At 41.2% G+C, this 27,486-nt stretch overlaps 1 protein-coding gene across 9 annotated transcripts in view; it reads right to left on the bottom strand.

The window, feature by feature from the left end:
* Nucleotides 1-27,486, bottom strand: part of CTDP1 (CTD phosphatase subunit 1) — a 287,209-nt gene that overhangs the window by 98,601 nt on the left and 161,122 nt on the right. For 7 of the 9 annotated variants that reach the window (XR_004538415.1, XR_004538416.1, XM_033934443.1 and 4 more), the window contains exon 10: nucleotides 20,136-20,366. Coding sequence is in view for 7 of the 9 variants with exons in the window: in XM_033934443.1 (XP_033790334.1) it covers nucleotides 20,136-20,366 (231 nt within the window). In the remaining 2 variants the exon portion in view is untranslated. Of the gene's footprint in view, nucleotides 1-11,439; nucleotides 12,318-12,358; nucleotides 12,711-20,135; nucleotides 20,367-27,486 lie in introns of those variants that run through there. The other 2 variants (XM_033934449.1, XM_033934450.1) reach the window with 2 other exon arrangements.

Here is a 27,486-nt window from a genome sequence, read left to right as displayed (position 1 = left end):
GATGCAGTCGGGAGCTCGTTGGGGCTTTCCAAAACCTGGGCAAATTGCTGGATTTTGTAAAGTCTATCCAGGCATCTGGACAGTCCTCTAAAAAGAAGACTATGTTCTCGGATGTCTGGTATCCCTATATATTAATATCACAGATGCTGTGTGTTTCCTGGCTTTCCTCCTGCTTAATTGCTGAATCTTTGTTTCCTTCTTTGCTCTGTAGCCACTTTTGAGATGTCAGTTTGACTCCCTGAGTTACGTACTTATTCCTTGGCCACTGCAGTGATATGCAGGCAGATCAGTGTGAGTGTATGCTCCCATGCCCTGAGCTGCTGGAACATGTTCTCCCACCCAAGCATATAATCTCTGAGGTTTGAAGATGTGATTATTGCTGGGATTCCAGGGCTCAAAGCAAGCATGTGGCAGAGAATCTCGACAAGACAGGGGTTGCCATTGACCTGAAGTTTGAGTACCAGGAAAAGTGCTACAGTGCAGGGGATGGGAAGACAGACCAGAAAACAGGAATGAGCCTGGAATCAGGCAGAGCAAAGCAGGAAAATGATCCAAGCCTGTGAGAGATGGGGAGTTATAAATTGAGAAATAAGTTAAACTTGTCAGTGAAAGGAAGTCTTGCCCACAGAGGAGAGTGAGAAGTTGGAAGAGTTTCTCATCGGACATTTATAGTACCTCAGCTAATGAGCTTGAAAATGTTGATTTTTAGTCTTAGCCTGTCCCAGCTCTCCCATTCTCTCACTGGTTGTAAGTTCTGTTTCTGAGAAGGACTCAACCCAAGTTTTAAGTGATTAAGATGCATACATTGGATCTGAGTGCTATTGCAGGTTCCTGAGGAAGAAATCTAAACGAGGCATACAAAACCTTTGCAACAACGGTTTCAGTGTGGCAGCACCTTTTATAGTACCACAAGTGCAATTACCTTTGTACCTGACCCCAGTATTCATTTCCCCATTTTACAAATGGGAATATATAAAAGGAAATTTCCATGTCTAGTTTTACATCAGCTCATAGGCATACACAGGTTTTTTTTAAAATTTTTAATAAAAGTACTTGATTTTTCCAGGGGTTTATATGGGGGGTGGGGGAGATAATGGAGTCATTCTCCTTAATCCCATGTAGTGCATTTCCACCACCAAAATACTATTTAAAATTGTAGCTTTGCTATATAACTGCCTGCATTTACATATATAGTTGCTCCATTTTACAAACCTACACATGGAAGTGCTGACACCTCAAAGCTGGGCAATTTTTTTCATTGTGTATATATGTAAAATGGCTGCTCCTGTTGTACATGCCAGCAAATGCACTTGCACTCTTGCAAGTATTTTAGAAAGGGCTGTATCAGTAGATGGTTTCTTAATAGATCACCAGAACAGAACAGAACATCTCAATTCTAATCTCTATGTTACAGGGGTTCAACTATTTAAAGTAACAAATGTGGCTGCTCTGGTAGGTTGGTAAAACTGATGAAGATGACTCATTAGCTACTCATTCAGGTTACTCTGCCCAAAACCAGAGGGGACAACACTGGAACCTGTGCCAAAGATCGTTGTGCTGGAGATGTCTGTCCTATGACTGCAGAACATCATGTCTGTGCTGGAAAGATCAGTGAGCAATAATCCCTGTCACTATCTGTACTGGTGTGCAACATGGTTTCATCTGCACGGGTGGGGGGGGGGGGGGGAAGAATCCATTGTCTCCCACTGAGGGCAGAAAACATAAGTCAGTGCTATGGTCTTGCTAAATTATTGTACATGGTTAGAAAGCGCAGGAAAACATAACAATTTTTATTTAGGGACTGTGTCTTGAGGATCATCTGTGCTGAGGTGCCAATGTTCTTCAGCACTTTAGAGGACAGTTTTGAATTTGCCTTGAAGACGACCATTTTAGGCCTGAAATCTCTCCTAAACTCTCTTTACTTTAGAACAGTGGTTCCCAACCTTGTCCTGGAGGACCACCTAGCCAGTTGGGTTTTTGTGATAACCCTAATGAATATGCATGAGAGAAATTTGCATATAATGGAGATGACAGGCACACAAATCTGCCCCATGCATATTCATTAGGGCTATCCTGAAAGCATGACTGGCTGATGATCCTCCAGGACAGGGTTGGGAACCACTGCTTTAGAAGATCCTTGGCATTGCTTCCTTGTGGTTGGCTCAAGGTCAATATGCCTGGAGATAAAGGCAACATCCTCAAAGGATAAACTTCTTGACCAAAGTCAGCTGATCTCTATACAGAAGACATTCTCACCTTATATGCAAATTGAAGTTTCTTTTCTGCCTTATGATCATGGACTCAATCAAAGCAATACTTATTAGCTCGCAGAGGCATTGTTGCAGTTTTCATAATCAGCCTGGTTATTGTTTGCATGCAGACAGATAAGCAACTGGAATGTGCTTTGAAGTTCCAGATCTTTCTACTGCACTGAGGGTGGAGTCAGAACACTGGCTTCATCTACAACATGTTCCAAGAGGGGGTGTGTGTCAAATAAGAGACCTTTTTTTTAAACAAAAAAGACACATGAGAAACCTCTTCCAATAATGGGGGTGCTTTGTTTTTGTACCCATAGCCTCACAATTTTTCACTTAATTTTGAACTCTGGGAGAGTTGTTCCATTCTGTCACCCATTTTTGTGCCTGATTCAATCCTGCTTGTCAACTTAGAACTGATAGTCTATACAAGTGTCTCGCAAACTTTGTCAAGCCGTGGCAGACTAAACATGGTGGCTCAAGGCATTCTTGAAGTGCGCAGATGCACGTGACTAGGATTGCTAGATTTCCCAATTGGAAAATCCGGACCACCTAGACCCACCTCCAGGCTCGCCCAGTTACATCCATCCCCACCCTATAATGCCCTAATCCTGCCCCCCCGCTGCCTGCATTTGTCAGGCAGGGAGGAAGTTGGTGCATGCGTGACATCATCGCGTGGCATCCGCGCATGCGTGGACTTCCTCCCTGCCTGACACGATTTGAGGAGGCTTTTCAAAACCCAAAGGAGGATATGTCCGGGGAAATCCGGACATCTGGTAACCCTACGCATGACGTCAACACGTCAACATCTGTGCATGCACAAAGACCCTCCGGACGGGGTCCTGAGCTATCAGTGAGGGGGGGGGCTGAAAGGGAAGACATGTGGAAACAAGGAGAGGCGCTAGCGCCAGCTGCCTACAGGATGTGCCTCTCGCTGTTAAGAGGCATGTCCTGTAGGCAGGCAGCCGGCGCCTCTCCTCCTACCTGCTGGTGTCTCATGGCATACCTGGAATATTGGGCGGCACATAGTTTGTGATACACTAGTCAATACTTATTTCACTCGCTGGTCAGGTGCTGAGAAGATTGCAAGCCGTTTGCATACTTCTCTTAGCCTCTTCTGTTATTACTCCCAGGTCTGCTGTGACCTACATGGCTTCTACTGCTGCTATCACATGCACTATCCAACAGTTTGCCAGAAGGCACTCACCAAACCAATACCTCAGGTTAGTATTTTTCTCTTCTCTTTAGATTTCCCTGACTCTGCTATACTGTCTCATCCAGATATTAACATTATCTAGTCTTATTCCATAACTCAAATGACTGAATGAAGATCAGCACCAGTAGAGAAAGTTGGGAAAAAAAGAGTTTATTCAGACCAATCTAAAATTTCATCATAAAACCCAACATGGCTATGTTTCAGCCTTAGGCTGCATCAAAGGTCAATATACATTATTTTAACATAGTAAATGACTCAAATGGTCCATCCAGTCTGCCCAAACATACACTCTCTATAATTAAATGATTTAATTTAAATTGTTCTTTTTCTTAGATATTTCTGGGCCAGAAACCCAGAGCTCTGCCTGATACTGTGCCATCTATTGGAGTCTCCGTCAAAGCTCACTCCAGCTCACCTAAACCATCCCAGCCCATCCTCATCTGAATGACCATATTCAGGACACAGACCATGCAAGTCTGCCCAGTATTGGCCTTAGTTCTTCAATATATACCATTACTTTCTGATTAGAGATCCTCTGTGTTCATCCCATGCTTTTTAGAACTCTGTCACTGTTTTCCTCTCCACCACCTCCCTCGGGAGCGCATTCAAGGAATCAACCACCCTCTCTGTAAAGAAGAATTTCTTAACATTACTCTCGAGTCTAACACCCCTCAACCTCAGATTATGGCTTCTGGTTTTTACCATTTTCCTTTCTCTGGAAGAGATTTTGTTCTACGTTAATACCTTTCAAGTATTTGAACGTCTGAATAATATCTCCCCTGTCCCTCCTTTCCTCTAAGGTATAATATTCAGGGCTTCCAGTCTCTCCTCCTATGCCTTTTGGCGCAAACCTCCTACCATTTTCATCGCCTTTCTCTGAACCGCTTCAAGCATTCTTATGTCGTTTGCCAGATATGGCCTCCAAAATTGAACATTATACTCCAAGTGGGGTCTCACCAATGACCTGTACAGGGACATCAACACCTTCTTTCTTCTACTGGTTACGCCTCTTTCTATACAGCCTAGCATTCTTATGGCAATAGCCATTGCCTTGTCACATTGTTTCTTTGCCTTTAGATATTCGGACACTATCACCCCAAGGTCTTTTCACCATCCGTGCATATCAACCTCTCACTTCTCAGCACATACGGCTCCTTCTGATTTCTAATTCCCAAATGCATTACTCTGCACTTCTTTGTATTGAATTTTAATTGCCAGATATTAGACCATTCCTCTAACTTTTGCAGATCCTTTTTCATGTTTTCCACTCCCTCTTTGGTGTCTATTCTGTTACAAATCTTGGTATCATCCGCAAAGAGGCAAACCTTTCCTTCTAACCCTTCAGCAATGTTACATTGATGTGTTCTATAATTACATTACATTGATGTCTTCTATTCCGCCAATACCAGGGCGATTACAAGGTTGATAGCTATAGTATGCGTCAGGATCTGGGAATGGCTGATACGGTCTGGTTAGATTATTTGACAAATTTCTTTAATAGTATGGTTTTCAGTTCTTTCCTATATGTTTTGTAGTTGGGCGTCATGGTCAGTAGATTTGAAAGGTGGTGGTCTATTTTTGCTGTTCTGGTGGCTAGTAGACCGTTATATATTTTCTTGCTTTGCATGCCTTTGATTGGAGGGTAGGTAAAGTGTGCTTGAGTTCTCCTTGGTCTGGATGTGTTTTTCCTGATTAGGCGGTTGTTCAGATAGCTTGGTCCATATCCATTTAGGGCTTTGAATAGGGTGCAGCAGAATTTGTGTTGTATGCGTGCTTGTACTGGGAGCCAGTGTGAGTCTTGGATAGCTGAGGTAATGTGGTCGCATTTTTTCAGCGAGTATATTAGTCTTAGGGCTATATTTTGACTGTTTGTAATTGTTTTAGCATGTTGGCGGGGCATGACAGGTAAAGTATGTTACAGTAGTGCAGGAGACCTAGGATTAGCACTTGTACTATAGAGTTTGAATTGTTCGTTGTTTAAGTATTTTCGGACTTGTCTTAAGTTGCGAATGGTTGCAAATGCATTCTGAACCGTTTTGCTGATTTGAAGTTGCATGGTGCAGCCTTTGTCTATCATTATTCCCAGCAGTTTTAGGTTGGGTTGTAAGGAATATGTGATGGAGTTTATTTCTAGGTTTGTTATGGTTGGGGTTTTGTTTCTTTTTAGTAGTAAGAATTTGGTTTTGTCTTGGTTTAGTTTTAATTTGTGGTCTCTCATCCATTTTGACATTGTTTCTAATGAAATGTGTAGTTTGTTCGTTGTTTTGGGAGTGGTTTGGTCGAAAGGCAGGAGGATGATGATATCGTCTGCGTAGCTGTATGATGTTATAGCTTGTTTGTCTAAGCATGTGCCAAGTGTGGCTATGTAAAGGTTGAAGAGAGTTGGTGATAGTGGGGAGCTGTGGGGGACTCCGCAAGGGTTGTTCCAGGATTCTGATTGTTCATTGTTTGCTTTTACTCTGTATCTTCTTGAACGGAGGAATCCTTCAAACCAATTGTAGACTTTGCCTGTGATTCCTACTGCCTCCAGTGTTTGTAGTAGGATGTCGTGATCTACTAGGTCGAATGCCACTGTGAGATAGAGTTGTATGAGTAGCATTTTTTTGCCTTTGCTTAGGTGTTGTTTGGCTGTGTCTAGGAGAGAGACTAGTAGTGTTTCTGTACTGTAGTTGCCTCTGAACTCTGATTGTGAGGGGTGAAGAATGTTGTGGGTTTCTAAGTATTTGGTGAGAAGTTTTGCTACGAGGCCTTCCATTAGTTTGACGTATAGCAGTATTGAGGCTATAGGTCTGAAATTGGATAGCTGATCTGTTGCTCCCTTTGGGTCTTTCAGAATAGGGGTTATGATGATTTTGGCGAATTCTTGTGGAAATTGACCCTCTGTGAGCATGTAACTAATCCACCGCATGAGGTGGGTGCGGAATCTAGTGCTGGCAGCTTTTAACATGTATGGGGATAGTGAGCATAACATAAGAACATAAGAATTGCTGCGGCTGGGTCAGACCAGTGGTCCATCGTGCCCAGCAGTCCGCTCACGCCATGGCCCTTAGGTCAAAGACCAGTGCCCTAACTGAAACTAACCTTACCTGCGTACATTCTGGATCAGCAGGAACATATCTAACTTTGTCTTGAATCCCTGGAGGGTGTTTTCCCCTACTACAGCCTCCGGAAGAGCGTTCCAGTTTTCCACCACTCTCTGGGTGAAGAAGAACTTCCTTATGTTTCTACGGAATCTATCCCCTTTTAACTTTAGAGAGTGCCCTCTCGTTCTCTCTACCTTGGAGAAGGTGAACAACCTATCTTTATCCACTAAGTCTACTCCCTTCATTATCTTGAATGTTTAGATCATGTCCTCCCTCAGTCTCCTCTATTCAAGGGAGAAGAGGCCCAGTTTCTCTAATCTCTCACTGTACGGCAACTCCTCCAGCCCCTTAACCATTTTAATCACTCTTCTCTGGATCCTTTCGAGTAGTACTGTGTCTTTCTTCATGTATGGTGACCAGTGCTGGATTCAGTATTCCAGGTGAGGGCGTACCATGGCCTGATACAGCGGCATGATAATCTTCTCTGATCTGTTCGTGATTCCCCTTCTTAATCATTCCTAGCATTCTGTTCGCCCTTTTTGCCGCCGCCGCACACTGCACAGCCGGATTCATTGACTTGTCGACCATTACTCCCAAGTCTCTTTCCTGGGGGGGTCTCTCCAAGTACTGCACCAGACATCCTGTATTCATGTATAAGATTTTTGTTACCGACATGCAGGCTGCATGACTGTATTTTTTGTAGTTTGTCAAAGGTCATGCCATTATGTGTCTGGGAAATCCGACCAGTTTCTGTCTGCTGCCAATCCTGTTCACAAACATATTGAACAGGATTGGCCCCAGCAACGATCCTTGAGGAACTCCACTACTCACCTTTCCTTCCACCGAGTGAATTCCATTAACAACCACCCTCTAGTATCTATCCACCAACCAGTTTCTAATCCACTAGTTCACCACTTTGGGTCCTAACTTCAGTCCATCAAGTTTGTTCAAGAGCCTCCTATGAGGAACCGTATCAAAGGTTCTGCCGAAATCTAAGTAAATTACATCTAGCATATGCCCTTGGTCCAATTCTCTGGTCACCCAATCAAAAAATTCAATCAGATTCGTTTGGCACAATTTACCTTTAGTAAAACCATGTTGCCTCGGATCCTGTAACCCATTAGATTCTAAGAACTTCACTATCCTTTCATTCAGCAACACTTCCATTATTTTTCCAATAACTGAAGTGGGGCTTACCAGTCTGTAGTTTCCCGCGTCATCTCTGCGACGACTTTTGTGAATTGGCACCACATCTGCTCTTTTCCAATTCCCAGGAACCACCCCCATCTTCAGAGACTTGTTGAACAAATCTTTAATAGGACCTGCCACAACCTCTCTGAGTTCCCTCAACATCCTAGGATGGATCCTGTCCGGTCCCATTGCTTTGTACACTTTCAATTTTTCAAGTTGTTCATACACACTTTCTTCTGTGAACAGTGTGGTATCTACTCCAATCTCGTGTGTAGTTTTGTCAGACAATATCGGTCCTTCTCCAGGATTTTCTTCCGTGAATACAGAAGTATTTAGCATGTTTCCTTAGTCCTCATCTCTCTCCACAGTGGTTCATAGCATCTTTTAGTGTCACAATTCCATTTTTCATCTTCCTCCTTTCAATAATATATCTGATAAAATTTTGTATTCCTTTTTCAAGTTTTTAGCCATTTGCTCTTCCGCTTTCGCCAGTCGTATCTCTTTCTTGGCTTCCTTCAGTTTCAGTAGCGCCAAGAAAAGGATCAAAAGACAATACGATGAAACCTTCTGCCCAATGTGCAGCAATGGCCAAAAAACAAACAGGATGATAGGAATTATTAAAAAGGGAGAAAACACCTAAAAAATTCTAGGCTGCTTCCTAGACTCCACATTATCCATGGAACTCAAGTATCCCATCTTCGAAAGAAAGTTCTCTTCGCCATGAAACAGTTAAGACTCATCCGGCCATACTTCCACCAGCATCATTTTGCTCTCATTGTCCAGATGATGATACTATCCCAACTGGACTACTGTAACTCCGCCTATCTGGGAATCACCACCACCCTCATCTACAAATTGCAGCTTATTCAAAATACTACAATAAGACTCATCTTTGGCCTGAAAATATACAACTCCATTTCAACCTACCTCTAACAACTCCACTGGCTTCCCATCTCATCCCGTATAAAATTCAAAATACCTGTATCATGCATCACATTATCTACGGCAACTCAGCTGCCCATCTCATCAAACTCCTATCTGATGCTTGGGCCATCTCACACAGAATTTTCAACAGAATCCAATTAAACCTCCACTCGACAAAAAATCTCAAATACAGAAGAATTTTCCAATCCATGACTTCCTTGGAGTCAAAATCTGGAAAGATCTCATAGAGACTATAAGAACTGAAGCCAACCACGCTCTATTCCGGAAGAAACTGAAAACCTCACTCTTTGACAACTAATTCCTCAAAGTTTGCCACACGCACCTGTCCTTTCACTTAATATGATTAGGATCTTCTTTCCTGTCCCCCTTCCTCTTCTTCCATCCTCTTTATCCTTGCTTCCCTTTTCTTCTTCAAGTCGCCTAGAGCCTATTTAGGTGTGCACGACACACAAATAGGTTAGCAAGACTAAGAATGTGATAATGCCCCTGTATCGTTCCATGGTGCGACCTCATCTGGAATATTGCGTTCAATTCTGCTCTCCTTATCTGAAGAAAGATATAGCGGCCCTAGAAAGGGCTCAAAGAAGAGCAACCAAGATGATAAAGGGATTGGAACTCTTCTTGTATGAGGAAAGACTAAAAAGGTTAGGGTTATTCAGCTTGGAAGAGAGATGGCTGAGGGGAGATATGATTGAAGTCTACAAAATCCTGAGTGGCGTAGAATGGGTACAAGTGGATCGATTTTTCACTCCATCAAGAATTACAAAGACTAGGGAACACTCGATGAAGTTACAGGGAAATACTTTTAAAACCAATAGGAGGAAATATTTTTTCACTCAGAGAATAGCCAGAGGTTGTGGTAAGAGTGGATAGCGTAGCTGGTTTTAAAAAAGGTTTGGGCAATTTCCTGGCGGAAAAGTCCATAGTCTGTTGTTTGTCCTGGATCGGTAGCATGGAATGTTGCTACTCCTTGGGTTTTGGCCAGGTACTAGGAACCTGGATTTGCCACCATGAGAATGGGCTACTGGGCTATTCTTATGCTCTTATGAGGGTCCTGGCAGGGTCTCCTGCACTGGCTTTTGATGTTTGTCCACTGGCACTTGACTGCCCTTTGTCTGGGACACCATCTCCACTTTCTCCAGTTCCTTCTGGAATTTCTGGCCCATAAAACACTCCAGCTGAGCACCTAAGCCACCAGAAGCATAATGAGAGGCCAAGCCAAAAGCTCCTGCCCTTCTCGAGCTACACAGCACATGGAAAAATAACCTCCTTCAGATAGGCATCCGTCGTAAATATGGCATGAATCTAAAGTATCTCCACTTAAGAATCCATTTATAATGGGGGGGAGGGGTTTGACAAAAATAAGGGGTATTAAAGCAGATGGAGGCTTTTAGAATAAAATCAGGAAATCCAAGATGGCTGCCACGATAGCGATTCTGGCGCCTAAAATGGTCCATGAAGAAAAAAGACAAACTCATAAAATGTAGGGAAGGGTGTTTGGGAGTTGGGGGACATGATCCCTAACTTCAGAAATGTTTAAAAATACTTAAGGACCAACTCCCCCTCCCCACCTCAATTTTCCCAATAGGCTGCAATAGCCTTACTCACTGTGCCATGCTTCTGTGCTGGAGCTGCATAGGGAAACCTCTGATCAGAGGGGAGAGAAGATTTCTGCCTCAGACAAGCCTGGAGTTGAACAGATGACTTGTTTCTTCAGACTGCCATCCCAGATGTGGAACTGGACCTCAGACCTCCGCTGGAGCCAAACGTCATGGGGGAACGCAGTTGGCCCCAATCCTGAATAAAACCATCAAAGAAACCGCTCGGTCTGCATTCAAACCCTCTGTGGACAGAATCTGGGGTGAGATTGCTCCCAAGGGTACTGAACCTAAGCTCTGAGAACTACTGTTGCAGACTAGCCATACAAGAATCATGCGAGGCATGTGTCAGTGTGCTACAAACCTCAGCACTGAGAGTCTGTATCTTCTTACAGCCAGAGATACCCTGGGGTGACCGGGATCCTCTGCAACACCAAAAGTCTCCAGACGGATAATAAAAAAAATCTGATAATAAAAAAACCCCTGAAAATAATAAAAATTAAACTTGGGCAGAACAAACAGGCTCCTTACTCCTTGCTTGTAGAGAGAAAAACTGAGAGGGTGGAGCTCATCCCAGAGTGATGGGAGGTGAAACATGACAACAAAATAGTGGGCTCTCTACAACCCTTGCGGCTAATGAGGGTTTTACCCGCTGGTCAAAGCTACCAGTTCTATTGCACAAGAAACCCTGTTTAGTACTATTTCTTACAGTATCTGTCCATGAAATCTTTCTGAGGTAGTACTATGGGAATACTGGTGCATGTTGATAATTTACATCTAACAACGTTTACCCTAGAAACCGAGACCTGTTGGTTAACTTGATCAACTTGAAAGACATATTGAAATGGTTCATATTCTCAGATGAGCCCGTTTCTCTATAATGTCTTTTGCTATAGACTAAATATATCACCATCATGGATCTAGATGACCTTCCAAGAATGAGATCCTTTTCTGTCTTTTGCAGGTTCCTTTGCCTCTAACAGACATTCATTACTCATCTGGCTTATAGCCAAATCTCAAATTCTACAAATACAGAGGTATAAGAAAAACCTGTTGGCAATTTATTGAAGTACAAGATGCACTAGAAAATAAATGACAATTTAGACAAAATGAAAATAGAAAAAAAAGTTTATTAAATGAAAAAAGGCACTGTAAAATTATATTAAGAGATGTGTGTAAACCAAAATAATCTGCTTTACAGAGTTACAAATAAGAATGCATTCTGTGGCAGAAAAAAATACAATAATAAAAATAAGGCCCAAAAAAGAAAAACATAACAAAGCAAATCAATAAAGCTAAAGAGAAAACCAGCTATTTTAAACATTTGTTATTCTCCCACTATATCTAGAACAAAACAGACATGATACTAATACATATTGATACAACTAATCAACATTTTACAAAGAAGCACTACCCCAATTTTATTAGTAGGACAATGTAAACAACATAGAAGAATTTGGTTAAACCACAGACCCTAATGCAGAAAGGAAATGCAGGATTTTTCTTTGATAATCAGATAGAAGGTAAGAGTTGAATTAATATTCTATTTGAAAGACAAGATGTCTTAAGCAAACATAAAATATACAATTTAAAATACTAAAGGGGAATCCCTGCAAAGGAATAATTTGATAAGGGATCTGACTGTGTACAACAGTGTTTTATACCCTCAAGAAGGCTCTTACACAATTTCCAAGGGCTATACACACATACATATTATATAAAGTATCGAATATAATGTATAGATAACACATTTTGACCATTTTTTAAGATCAAAAGTTGAGGGATTGGTAGGGAAGGGGGCAAATTTGAGTTCCTTCTCTACCCATCCAGCACTGGATCCAGTACCCCACTTCCCCTCCCTATCTTCTCTCCCTTCAGTATCCAGCGCTTTATCTCTCAGGCTCTCCTACCAGTTAGCAGCCACCAGCAGATTCACCTCCACTCTTCCCCATGTGGTCATTTGTCTTCATACCTCTTCCCAGGGCTTCCAAAGCTATTCTGTACTACTGCAGGGCTCTCCTGTACAGGCCTGATCCAAAAGAAAATAGGTCACAGATTCAGTGATGCAGCTGTGCACCAGAGTGTAGGCCCATATAGAGTGAAACTGCTATAGCTGCTGCCCATGGAATCGCCAGAGAGCTTAAGAGATAAGATGCTAGATCTAGGGAGGAAGGGAATAAGGAGATGAAAGGAAGATGGCCATGAGACTTACAGAATAGCCTCAATTATCTAATGTAAACAGGACGACCCATTGTCAGATAAGTGAAAAGTTTGCTAACATGAAAAACAATGGCAACCACAATACATAAACAAACACAGTAAAAGCAGGGTTCTGGGTCACAATTGTGCTATTTTGCAGTAAAAGCAGGGTCTTGGGTCCAAAACAAGTTATCTCAGGTGCGAAACTTTCCTCTATGCTAGGCTGGAAAATGAAAAAAGAAGTCACGCTTCTTAACGACTATAAAACGATATCACCAAGGGTTCTGTTTGATATGCCAGATGATCAGATTAGCAAAGGTTGGATAATAGAGACTGTAATGTTGAAGTGAGTCGCAGCGATGGGAATGAAATTTAATGGTGAAAGGGTGTAACTTATACATGAGGCCATATGGTTAGCATACAAACACTTATGTACTTTTATACAATATACACATATTCTGAGGGCAGAAAGTAAGCTAGAGTATGGATGAGCTTGGCCATTAGGCACTCATAAAATTCACACATATGGCTCTTATATGCACACACAATTATACTTCTCCTATGGACAACTGTAAATGTATGTACCTATTTTCCTGGAGATAATGTTATAAAGGCAAATAGGTTGTGCCTATTTTTAAAAGACTCTAACATATCACATCCAATATCCCAATAAGAAATAACAAGCAAAATTATTTTAAGACATTCAGAGGTGGAATGTAAGATGGACTTCCCACACATTCAGGACTCCGCAAAGAGAAAATTTACCACATATCTTCATAAGTATATGTATATATAGCAAAACTACTTTTTAAATTTTCACCGATTATAAACAATTCATTATATAAAAGTGTGTCAAAGTTGCTAACAATTTCAATTTTTTTTCTTTCCAATTTTTGCTTATCTTGAGAAGTATCAAAGTTTAAAGAGCTATAAATAAACTCAAGGAAACATTTTCAACATGAATTCATGTTTCACATACTGTATTGCTACATCCTAGAAAAGACCCCTTCCAAGTCAGCAGTCTTCACTTCTCACATTGCCACTCTATAACTAGTCTATATATGCACCTTGATAGGCTAGGTGCCTCCTATTATAAAATTATCATTTCAGAAGGTAATATGGCATAATAAGAATTTTCAGTAAACTTGCATAACTGCTCATATGCTTTTTTTCTTCTCCTGTTGGGCAAAATGTGGATCCTAAACTTTAACATTATATACAACTGTAAGCTTTGTTTACCAATGTGCAGGTTCATATCTATCTGATAAAATCTTTGAAAATCAAAAACAGATTGTTTAAATCAAACTTTCAGGTTGAGATTTGAAACCCTTCTAAAGTAAATTTAAGGTGGTTTTAATGCCCCTAGTTTTTACCTCTAATAACTGTCATTTGGGGGGGGGGGGGAATTCATCAAGTGGCATTAGGGCTGCAAGTTGTGTTAACTGGCCATTAACATATCTTAAAACAGCTCAAATGCTGTTTTTCTTAAAACAATATGGCGACAATTAGTGTGTTCCACAAGTCTTTTGAAGTGATCTTGTGACAATTAAGTAGCCACATGTTAGGGAGTAATGAAATGCAAAATATGTAAATGCATTTTTTGCATTTCAGTAGTGGCCAAAATCATGGAAACACTTCAAGTTTTTCAAGATTGCAGAACTTTATTCAACTGTTGCTCCAGTTACTTATTTAATCCTTCAATGTATGCCTGACACTACACTCTCCAGGAACCTCCTTCTTAAGTCCCAATTTCCCTATCTACTACCTCTCTGCCACTGATATTTAAAATCTTTGGGCAACAGATGCAAAGCCAGCCTCCTGCAATTGGCTTGCCCTGGAAGTGTTTTTTCTGCAGCGTCCTGCCTATGTGGGAAAAGGAAGTGCTGTAGAAAGAACACTTCTGGCTGGCTTTGCATTGGCTGCCCGAAGATTTTAAATTACAGTGGTGGGGAGGTGGTAGGTGGGGGAGTCAGGAACTGGGGACAGGTCATACCATAGGATTTAGCTGAGAGGGGAGGGCTGGGGTTGGGAATGAGGGAAGGACATGCTGCACGGGCTGCGGTGGGAAAGCAAGGACAGAAGCTGCATGGGCTAAGAAGGACAGAGGTTGCACGGGCTGGGGGTTAGAAAGGAAGGGAAAGAGAGATGCTGCCCGTGGGTGACGGAAGAGAAAAAGAAAATTCTTGGACATAGGTGTGTGGAGTGGGAGGGAAAGAGAGATTGCATATGTGGGGAAGAGGGAGAATTGTTGGACCTGATAGTGGTGGAGAGGAGGGAGAAACGTTAAATGGGAGGGAGGAGAAATGTCAGATTCCAAAGAAGAGTGATGGAAGGCGGGAAGTGAGAGATGTTAGATCACTGAAACGGGAAGGAAAGAGAGATGCCAGACCATGGAATGAAAGGGAAGGAGGGGAGAGAGATATGACAGACTGCAGGAAGTAAAGATGTCAGACCGCAGAAAGGAGAGGAGAGGAGGAGAGATATGTTATACCTCAGAAAGAGGGAGGGAGAGAGATGCCAGACCATGGGAGAGGAGTGAGATTACAGGCTATGGGAAGGAGAGGAGAAAGATGCCAGTCCTTAGGGGGGGAGGCAGAGTTGTTTGACCATAGGAGAGGGATGAGATGGTGCACAGGGATGGAGGGGAACGGTAGACAGAGGGAGGAGATGGTGTACAGCAATGTGTGTGGAAGGGTAGAGATAAGAAGAAATGCTTCTTATCGATAGATGGGAATAGGGGAGAAGAAAGAGGGAAGAGATGGTACACATGGATAGATGGGAAGGGAAGACATGGAAAAGTAGTTAGATTTTTTTTTTTAATTTTTATTAATTTTTTTTTTTCATATAACAACAAGTGTATCATAAAAATTCATACAATTACCTTAAGTATACACTTGATATCTCCGTAACATACTGTACATACAACATATCTTATATAATTCTTACTACAATTTAGACATCATATAAAATTTAATAATTTTATCAACTATTATTTAATTATGAATCCCTTTCCCTCCCCTTATTTTGTTAGTTGCACACAATATAATAACTATTATGATAATTTATTTATATTTTATGATAAAGAGAATAAACCTACCCCCCCTCCTTTATCAAGTATCTTATTATGGGAAAAAATTATATCAATCATTACAAAAATCTGTTAACGGTCCCCAAATCTTCTTAAACTTATTGATATATCCTTTTTGTGTTGCAAATGTACGCTCCATCTTATATATATGGCAAACTGAATTCCACCAAAAGTTGTAATTTAATCTGTCATAATTCTTCCAATTGTATGTTATTTGTTGAACTGCTACTCCAGTCAATATAAATAAAAGTTTGTTATTATTTGACGAGATTTGACTCCTAGTTCTCATTGCAGTACCAAACAAAATCGTATCATATGTCAAGGCTACCGGATTTTCCAACATCCTATTTATTTGAGGCCAAATTGATTTCCAAAATAGTATTATGAATGGACAATAAAATAAAAGATGATCTAATGTCCCCACTTCTAGATGACAGTGCCAGTAGTTAGATTTTGAGAAAAAAGCAGAAAACTGGAAGAAATTTGAATGTTAAAAGTTAATGCTAAAGATGGATATCAGGGGAACACAGCCCTTGTGTGGACACTGTAGGATGTGCAAACATAGTGTCAATTTGAAGGATATGCACTTCAGGTTGCACTTCTAGTATAGATCCCGCTGCTCAGCCACTAACTGCAATTCTCAGCAGGTCGTGTATATTATTCAATGCCCATGTTATCTTTACTATGTAGGATGCATCACTCGTAGCATTAGAGTTAGAATAGGGGAACACATTAGCAGGATTCGATCAGAAATCAGAAGCCCCCTTGGTCTCCCATTGGGTAGAAAAACAACATGATTTGACAGACTTACAATATTCTATCTTAGACACTGTCTCAGTAACCAGAGGCGGAGATAGATGTAGCTCAGATTTTACGGAAGAAAGAACAGAAGTGGATTTACATTCTCAACACGCTACACCCGAATGGTCTTAATAATGAGATTGAGTGGTTAGCGTTTCTTTAATCTATTTTTCACCTTTTCAGCCTGGAATAAACAGCACATAGCTGGAGTTTCAACACACTGTTTCAAACCTGACAGCTTTTGCTTCAGAGACATCCCTTACACTGACATCATTACGATGCCGTGTCATGACGTGTTCTTTTTAAAAAGCACGCTAGTAGATCATGTCTGTCTGGTGGTTGGAACATTCAGAATTGACTTTATCAACTTCCCAGCAGTGGTATGTACTCTTTTTGAATGTTCTGCGTAATCCATCCCTGGTTAGCTGAGTGAATGACTATGAGGTATAAGCTCTCGTGTGAGTATCAGGAATTTTTTACTCACACTCGATATGTAAAATTTGTTTTATTTATAGATGTGATTGCAAGTCACGAAGTCATATAATATCACCATGAACAGCATTCAGGAACTCTTTTGAACACGCACTACTCGGGTCTCCTGAAGCAGGGATCGAAATGGGGCCACGTTGGGACCCCATAAACCCTGTTTGTGAGCTAAGTGAAAGCATTATCATTTTAAAAGTGCAGTGACGTTTGCATGATTGATATAAGAAGAGAGAGAAGATATTATTGGGATTTTTTTGAATAATTGAAAGACTTTAATACCAGATTAAACAAATTATCACAGCCTTTGAATGTGTGATCAAAAACTTTTTATGAAGTGGCAATGACTGGAAGGTAAACTCTTATCAAAAGGAGGTTTTTCAATCTTCCCTTCAGTTTCATATCTCTGAGCATTTTATACATACTTTTTTGATCACCCTCTATAGGCTGGTTACTTTTAAGAGGTCAGTTGTGCTCTATATACAAAGATGGATATATGGCAGAAAGTGAAAGAGAGAAAAATAGTAAATGGATAAGGTGGCCCTGGATACACAGTTAAGACAGACAGAAGGAAGTACAGCCAGACTGGGAAAAGATGGTTTGAAAAACAAAATCACTAGACAACAAAGGTAGGGGAAATGATTTCATTTTCAAATTAGTGATTGAATTGTGTCAGTTTTGAGAATTTACATCTGCTGTCTATATTTTGCACTGTTCAGGAAGAAATGCATTTATCTAGCATCTTAGGGTTCAGGAAGAAATGCATTTATCTAGCATCTTAGGGTTTCATTTGTATATATTAGTAATTTTAGTTTGTTGTCCCGTATTTGCATAGGGGTTATCTGTATTCTAGTAGGAAGGAATGTTGAGAAGCATACAGTGTGCTTTGTTTAGTTTCATTTTGTGGTTAACCATTATGTGTTGTTAATAAGATTATATTGTGTGTACTGTATTTTTCGTTCCAAGAGACACATTTTTATTTCCACCCAAAAGTGGGTGGAAATGTTGGTGCGTCTTATGCAGCGAAGATCCCTTATTTTTTTTTAAAACACCCCCCACCCCGTCGCACCTTTTAAAATGTTCCGTATAGCCTGGTGGTCCAGTGGAGTATCGGCCGTCAGGAGAGAGCTTTCCTGCCTGGGCCCGATCTGCTTTCTGAATGGCTGCTGTGAGTTCTCACAGGACTCACGAGAACTCACAGTAGCCATTCAAAATGCATCGCGGGCCTAGGCAGGAACGAGCTTCTGATCTCTGCCGCCGCTGCTCGGCTCCCGCTGTCACCCGCCCACCACCGTCTTCAACTTAATGCTCGGCGCTGCTGCTCGGCTCCTGCTGTCACCCTCCCGCCGCCGTCTTCAACTTAATGCTAATACTATTGCTCAGCTCCTGCTGTGACCCGTCCGCCGCCACCTTCAACTTAATGCTCGGCGCTGCTGCTCGGTTCCCACTGTCACCCGCCACCATCTTCAACTTCATGTTTGGTGTCCTGCTGCCCTGCCTTCGCCAGGGGGGCATGCAGGAGCAAAGTCAGTGGGGCCTGATCGCGGAGCTGGGGAGTGCAAAGAGTTCTGGCAGAAAACAAATAGTCCATGGCAGCCATAAATGAAGCAACTACAATAATCTCAGAGAGTATTTAACTGTATGTTGGCAAAGGCCCTGCCAGTTCTGCCTCCTTTATCATGTATGAAATGCATCAGAGGGGGTAGAACTAGAAGGGTCTTCACAAGCACATATGCACCAAGGAGCCTTAGAACCTATTGTGTTGCTTCTTGCATTGCTGCTATGGGCCTGGAGATGGCAGCAGAAGGGAAGGGGGCTCTGTCCAGGAACTGTGATCCGATGCCTCTCCTACTGTTCCCTCGGGCTTGATGTCCCTCAAATGTCTGGAATGGGGTTGATATTTTGATGGAATAGTAGAAAGACTGTGATGAGGAGACTATGGAGAGCCAAACCAGCTGTTGGTGTTAGGAGTTCTGTTCCAATCAATAGTGGGATCTGAATCTATGAATGGAATCCATGTCACTGCTCTGCAAATTTCTTCTATGGAAGTTGACTTTGTAGTACAGGATGAAGAGAGAAAGAGGCTTGAGGGGAGCATGGGAGAACTTTTGGATGGTTGCATTTTCCACAATACAAGAAATGTTTTCTGTTTCTCTAATGCTACATTGACAAGCATAGTCTGGCTTCTCACGGTCTTCAATTCAGTTTTTGCCTGGCGAAGGGAAAGGTCGCAGCTGCTGGGGGTGGTAAACACCACTCGCATTGTTTATTGTACTGGCATCCTCCATGCTTTAAAACAGCTCAGTATTGCAAGCCTTGCTGCTCTAGCCCCCCCCCCCCCCCCCCTATTATTTGGGTTAATAAGGTTGGGCTGGAAGGGATTAAAAAAACCACTGCCCCTACACTCCCCAGGAAAGACTTGGATTCGGGCAATCAGAGAGGAGGAGGGAGGGGAGTATTTACCTTGGTTTTCTCTAACTCTGGAAGGGAGTAGAGGTTGGTTCTTACTCAGGGACCATAAGAGTCCAGGTCCCTGATGGGGGTAATACAGTTTTTGCATATTTGGGGTTTATGGGGTTTGGGAGGGTAGAGGGGATAGCCTGGAAGGGAGGGGGGCAGGGTGCAGAGCATTGCAAGGACTTGTAAAGGGTGAAATTTACCGCACTTTAATGAATTCCCTCCATAATATGCTGTGCTTTTAAAAATCATATTTCCTTATATTCTAGAATATTGGCAATGTTTTTTATATATATTTACTGAGTTAAGCTTGCGTGTTCTGCTACTGAGCAGCAGGCTTAATTTATGATAGCTTGTAAGGATGGACACTATCTACTGCAAATCAAACACATAGCCTGCAATATGTACATTAATTCCCAGATTTGTTTTTAATTCCATTTTCTCTAGATCTTTTATTTCCAAAATATTTTTTTCATGCCAAAGAATTCCCTTTTCAACTGAAAGTTGGAAGAGAAGGATGTTTAAACTTTGAACATACTAGTACTGTTCTCATTTTAGTACTTTCACCTTTGTAATATGAACAAGTAACTCAGCTAGTAAAAAGTACTATTCTCTTAAGAAAACTAAAAAGCACCAAAATCCCCCTAATTACAACAATTCAGAGAAAAAGCAATTTCATTTTGAGTTCTTTACCATTTCAAAAAATGAAATATAATACATTAGAAACATGGAGATTATCTGATAATCTAAGTTCATTAAATTCTAAATGAGACAAAAAACGTTGATTAAAAGAACACCTTATGCTACCATTTCATGTACCTGAATGAGGAATGTTCCCCATGCACTGGTAATGTCAGAGTAGGGGCTGGCGCTTGGATGTACAGAGACTGTCCCGAATTCTGTGAGCTTTTGCGGATCAGTTTTCCAGTGTTGGGATCATATGTCCGAATTTCTGGACTCTGCTGGCTTTTTGGATGGATGGGAGTCGGATGGAAAAGAGGAGTTTGAAATGCACTATGAATATCAGGAAACGTAGTAGGACTTGTTGCTCTGTAAAATGAATTTCAGAAGTTTAGCGACTCACAAAGGGGCTCTGTATTAAATACCTGTTTGTACATCTGAATAAAGAGGCTAAGTGTTACTGCCTAGGACTGGATTAAGACCAACTGATGCCAGAGCACAACAAATAATGGTGTCCCAAAGTCTTTCCACTGCTTAACTGACAAGAAAAAGACTCAAATCAGTGCTGAGAAATGTGCCCTGCTACATGTACCTTCTTTGGCATTCCCTAGAAAATACCGTATTCTAAACTTGCCTTCCACATTTTTACAAGCCGCCTTTTGTTGGTAGCGCATTGAAAACAAGTCCACCCACCAGCTCAGTGGCAACTTTTGCGCAAACTGGACTTTATTTTCCACATGTCTAAGCTGACTACTCTAGCAAACAATTGTATGTTGATCTTCTTTAAGGTTTGGGACCTTAAAATGAACAGCACTCTTCAGAGCCACGCTAATTATTTGCGGATGACTTCATATCTTATCTACCTAAGTTAGAGGTCTTCATATTTAGGGTCAGCCTTGTACAGAAGAACCAATGTATATCAGGACAAAACTGTTGGACTAGGACTGTCTTAACCCTTGTTCTTATGTTGGAATGTTATGTTTGCTATATTGCAAAAAAAAAAAAAAAAAAAAGTGCTGAGAAATATTATTGTACAAAACAAAACATCATACAATATATATTTATAATGATTAGAAAACACAAAATCACATTTTATAATGGGTGTGGCAGACGGCAGTGAAAAAGTATGTTAGTTACAAGACAAAAACTCTGGTGCCCTCTCTTCCCCTGGTGTCCTAATTTTGCTTTAATCTACTGCCACAATACAATTTCCATAACAAAACTAGTAGTTTGTTTTCTATTCTAGAATCCACACACTCTTTGCAAACTACTTGAAAAGTGAAGTTACTCACCTGTAGCAAGTGTTCTCTAAGGACAAGAGGGCAAGTATTCTCACATGAAACACAGAAAATGATGGAAGAAAAAGACCATAATGGTTCAACCAGTCTGCCCAGCAGCAACCAGAGCCCCGCCACCATTCTGTGTAGGTCCAGGTCATCTATGTTAAACTAAACCTTAAGTTTATATACCGCATCCTCTCCATAATTATAGAGCTCGGCATGGTTTACAAGAGCTTAATGTAAGGAAGGAACAACATAATGGATTGGAGGTTGAGTATAGGGGGGGGAAGAGAGCATTACATTTTTGTGAATAACCTAGTTTTCAGATTCTTTCAGAATAGTTGGAAGGAGCCTAGATTCCGTAGTGGGGGCAGTAACGTTATTCCAAAGCTCAGTGATTCTGAAGAAGAGAGATTTCCCTAATTTTCCCGCATAGAGGATACTTTTTAGCGAGGGGAAAGATAGTTTAAGTTTATGGGTGGATCTGGTGGTATCAGGACTCAAGGAATTCCAAGATAGTGGACTTAGGGGAGGGAAGATGCCGTGTAGGATCTTAAAAGCTAGACTGGTGCATTTAAAATGGACCCTGGAAATTACTGGAAGCCAGTGAAGTTTGGACAGAAGTGGGGAAACATGATCAAATTTGCTTTTTGCGAAAATCAGCTTGGCCGCAGTGTTCTGAATCCGCAATTTTTAAATGCTGGTTGTGATGTCACTACCATGTCAACCATACAGACAACCAAACTTGATGGGACTGATATGTAGTGTATTGCTGACAGTATTCAACTTAACAGTCAAGATGCTTTCCCCTCTGCTCCAAAGATGCACAGTTTCCCCACTCGCAGTATGTGACAATAAAATGATCAACACACTGGAGTTGTCAAACCTTCACCTGCCTCTCTTCACTTGTAGGACACAGACTGTACAAGTCTATCTGGCATCAGGCTCAGCAACCACTATTTTTGCTCAAGGCAACACCTCAACAGCCATATTGTGTTTCAACATTCTTCCTATTTAAGCATCCTCTGTATCTATCCTATGCATTTTTTAATTCATTCACAATTTTAGACTCCACCACCTCCCTCAGAAGGGTGTTCCAAGCATCCACCACCCTCTCTGTGAAAAAATGTTTTCTATCATTACCCCTGAGTTTACCTCCCTACAACCTCAATTCATGTCCTCTAGTCCTACTGCCTCAATGTCTCTGAAAGAGGTTTATTTGAATAGTAATACCTTTCAAGTGCTTAAAGGTGTGTATTACGTCACCTCTCTCTCTTTTTTTTTTCTCAGTGTATACATACGAGGTGCTACCCAAAAGTTTGGGGAATGTGAACAGCATGTGCGAACTGGATATAGTATGCTCTTCTGCCGCTAGAGGTGTCTAGCAGTATGCTTTGTGAATCAGTGTGCCAACAGGTGTGCAGCTGAGTGGTTGCATTGTTTTGTTCTGTGCGATTTTGTAAGGTTGTGTTTTAGTGTCTCGGCGGATTTCGATATGACAGATTTTACTGAGCAAAGAATCTGCATCAAATTTTGTTTCAAACTTAAAAAAACTACTGCAGAAACCTATCATATGCTCCAGGAAGCCTTTGGAGATGTCATGTGCTAAAGCAAAACCTGTTCACGACGATGACCATTCTGGACGAGTGTCAACAAGCACAACACCGTAAACCATAGCAAAAGTTTGTGAGACTATCCTTGAAGATCGTAGGCAAACTATTCACAATGTTTGTGAGATGGTAGGACAGTTCAACAAATTTTGTCAGATGAATTGAACATGAGACATATTTCTGCAAAATTTGTGCCAAGACTGCTAACCAATGAACAGAAGGCCCATCACATTTCCGTCTGTTTGGAACTTCTAGAAACATTACAGTAATTACGCACCCTCCCTATTTGCCTGACTTTGCCCCCTGTGATTTTTTTTTCCTATTCTCCAAAATGAAATTACGATTGAAAGGGCGCCGTTTTAACATGATTGAAGAGATCCAGGCAGAATCGCAGGAGGTCCTCAAGATACTCACCCAAGATGATTTCCATAGATGTATGGAATCATGGGAAAATGCTGGGATCACTGTATACATTCTCAAGGGGACTACTTCGAAGAAGACGGTGTAAATAAGCACATAAGCACTGCCTCTGCTGAGTCAGACCATCGGTCCATCACGCCCAGCTCCCGCGGTGGCCCCCCAGGTCAATGACCTGTAGTGATCTATTAGTTTCGGTAAGCATTTTTTTTTTTTACAACTGAATTCCCCGAACTTTTGGGTAGCATCTCGTATTCAAGTCCTCCAGTCTATTCTCATACGTCTTATGGCTCAAAACCTGTACTGTTTTCATTACCTTCCCCTGTAGTCTTTTTACACCCTTATAAAGATATGGCCTTTAAAACTAACACAGTACTCTTTTCTTCTGCTTACACCTCTCTCTAGCATTCTTTGGGGAAACAGTCACCCCCGTTCAAGGACTTTCTTCTGATCCGTGCATGTCAATCTCTCACTCCCTAGCACATACTGTTCTCTTGGATTTATGCACCCCAAGTACATCACTTTGAACTTTTTCACATTAAATCTTAACTGCCAAACATTAGACCATTCTTCTAATTTTTGTAGATCCCTTCTCATATTGTCCACACCCAACAAGGCATGCACTCTGTTGCAAATCTTGATGCCATCTGCAACAAGGCAAACTTTTCCTACCTCAGTAATGTCACTCACAATTATGCTGAACAGGATTGGCCCTGTATAGATCCGAGGCACTCTACTAGTTACATTTCTATCCTCTGAGAAAACTCCGTTAATATTTTATGTATCTAACCTTATTGTAAACCGTTTTGGAATAAAATGGTATAGAAATTTAAAAAATAAATAAACTACCACCCTCTGTTGTCTGTCTGTCAACTAGTTCTCAATCCAGTTGACCACTTTATATCCTAACTTTAGCCCATTTAGTTTATTTACGAGTCACCTGAGTCATTTAGTCATTTATGTGTCAAAAGTCTTACTGAAATCCAAGTAGACCACGTTCAGTGCATGTCCACTATCCAATTTTTGGTCACCCAGTCCAAAAAATCGATCAAATTCATTTGGTATGATTTTCCTTTGGTGAAGCCATGTTGCTTTGGAACTTGTAACCCATTTGATTCCAGGAAACTCACTATCCTTTCTTTAAGCAACGCTTCCATTACCTTTCCAACCACCAAAGTAAGGCTAACCAGCCTACAGTTTCCCACTTCTTCTCTGTCTCCAATTTTGTGAAGAGGAACTACATCCGCTCTTCTCCAATCCCGTGGAATCTTTCCCATATCCCTTCTGAACTCTCTCAAGATTCTGGGATAAATCCCATCCAGCCTTATGGCTTTGTCCACTTTCAGTTTTTTACTTTATTCTGTAAACGGTGTAGTATCAACTTCAATTTCAGATGCTTATTTAACAGCTGACGGAGGTCCTTATTCCTGGATTTTCCTTGGTGAAAACAGAACAGAAATATTTGTTAAGCACCTCTACCGTTTCCTCATTGCTGTCCACATGTGGTTCACAATATCTTTCAGTCTCACAATTCCATTTCTAGCCTTCCTCCTTTCACTAATATACCTGAAAAAAAATGTCTTGTCACCTTTCTTTATGTTTCTAGTCATTGTTCTTCCTCCAGAGCCTTTGGCAGCTTTATTTCTCTTCATTTCTTTCAGTTTTATCTGATAATATCTTTTATGTGCGACAAGGCGGTGGCTGCTGCCAGAAGTATTCTGGGCTGTATAAAGAGAGGCATAATCAGTAGAAGAATGAAGGTGTTGATGCTGCTATACAGGTCGTTGGTGAGACCCCACTTAGATTATTGTGTTCAGTTTTGGAGACCGTATTTGGCGAAGGACACAAAAAAGCTTGAAGCAGTACAGAGGAGGGCGACAAAAATGATAGGAGGTTTGCGCCAAAAGACGTATGTGAAGAGACTGGAAGCCCTTAGAGGAAAGGAGGGACAGGGGAGATATGATTCAGAAGTTTAAACATTTGAAAGTTGTTTAAACTGACGTGGGGTCCATTGACCAATTTTATCAATTTTAATTAAATGGTTTATTCCCCTATTTCCAGTTTGATTTGCACATCCAGGGAAGGGGGGTGGGTGGGAGAGAGAGGGATATTATATTAGGATTTGTTTATTAATTACATGTATGTACTGTTGTATGATTTTATTGAATACATTGGAATTAGGGTGGGTGGGAGGGGGTGAAAATGGTTTCTCATAAATTTATTGATTGATGTAAGTGCTCTTTTTCAAATTATTTGTATGTATTCCTTTATGCACGGTTTTTTTTTTGACTGAAAAATTAATAAAGATATATATATGGTTCTACCATGTTCCTTTCTCTGGAAAAGATTTTGTTCTACATTAATACCTTTCAAATATTTAAATAAATATTTGAAAGGTATTAAAGTAGAAAAAAATATTTTCCAGAGAAAGGAACATGGTAAAACCAGAGAACATAATTTGAGGTTGAGGGGTGGTAGACTCAAGAGCAATGTAAGGAAATTCTTCTTTACAGAGAGGGTAGTGGATGCCTGGAATGCGCTCCCAAGAGAGATTGTGGAAATGAAAATGGTAACAGAGTTCAAAAAAGCGTGGGATGAACACAGAGGATCTAGAATCAGAAAATAATATTAAAAATTGAACTAAGGCCAGTACTGGGCAGACTTGCACAGTCTGTGTCTGTATATGGCCGTTTGGTGGACGATGGGCTGGGAAGGGCTTCAATGGCTGGGAGGGTGTAGATGGACTGGAGTTAGCTTTGATGGAGACTTCAGTAGTTGGAACCTAAAATGGCAACTTTCAACAAATATCTACTGATACTGGGGATACTTTATTTAAAATGGTATAGAAGCTGGTGTAATGATGAAAACAACCCCAAACCAATTCCTATTCATTTTTCCTGGCACAGACCAACTAAGACGAACAAACCAACTGGCCCACATCAATTTCTATATGAATATTCAAAGCTAGGCCCATTACAAATACCCGTGGTAAATAGAGTTCGCAATTCAAACTCCATAAAAACAAGATCAAGGAAAGAAAACTGAAAAAAATAGAATGCTTTAGAACACCCACCCCAACTAAATATGGTAATCTCAAGGGATTACACCCGATCAGTAAGAAACAAAGCTCAAATACTACACGATTGGCTGGCGCAAACAAACCCCAACTTCCTATATCTGACTGAAACATGGATGGTTTCAGACACTGATACGATTATGAAAGAAATGTTACCCCAGGGTTACAAAATAATACCTCTATCTAGAAACTGGAAAAAAGGGGGTGATATAGCGATAATTTTAAAAGAATCCTTTGATTATAGCAAAATAGACTCAAAAACCACAAAAGACCTGGAAATATTAACTTGCAAGGTCACCAACACCCAACTGGAAGAGGCATTAACCATGACACTATTTTACATTCCCCCCAAAAATTGGACTAGTACTAGAGAAGAGTTATTCGAATACCTCACTATTAACACCCTAAAAGGAACGTACAACCTGCTACTGGGAGACATAAACGTTCACCTACAGCAAGTGGAAAAACCAGACGTGTTAGAAACGGACACTTTTTTTAAAACTCTAGGAGCTGAAAAGCTTGAAGAAGGAAGTCAAACGACTAGAGGACAAGATACAGGAGCTAGAAGAACTCTACACCATGGAGGACCCAGTCAAGACAGCTGAAGACTTCATGAGTGAGAGACACATCGAAGAGGAAGTTAGAGAACTCGAGAATTTCATTGAGGAGGCATACAGGAGGAGGGTGGAAGAGGATAAACTTCAGATGAAAGATGAAGATATACCAACACCAACACGGAAGGGAGAACAAGAAGCAGATGACCCCAAAGAAGACACCCACAGAGGAACACCACAAGAGGGGGAGAAATTGGCTAATCGATGCCCAGAAGAGGAAAGAGCGAAGCACACCGGGGACATTGACCTGAGACCGAAGCGAAAATTGAAGAAGGGAAAGTCAGCAATCCTAGTGGGAGACTCGATCCTAAGGCATGTGGACAGCCACATAGCAGGAGGGAGAGAGGATCGACTGGTGACCTGCCTCCCAGGAGCAAGAACCAAGGACATCGTGGACAAAATTGGGAAGATCCTGGAAGGAGCGGAGACGGAAGAGACCGCAGTGATGATCCACATCGGGACTAATGATGTCAGCAGGAGAGACTACAGAAG

The sequence above is a fragment of the Geotrypetes seraphini genome, chromosome 2 (genome assembly GCF_902459505.1).
Source record: "Geotrypetes seraphini chromosome 2, aGeoSer1.1, whole genome shotgun sequence".
Classification (NCBI taxonomy): domain Eukaryota; kingdom Metazoa; phylum Chordata; class Amphibia; order Gymnophiona; family Dermophiidae; genus Geotrypetes; species Geotrypetes seraphini.
Note: the sequence above shows the minus strand (reverse complement) of the source record. Positions and strands in the feature narration are given on the sequence as shown.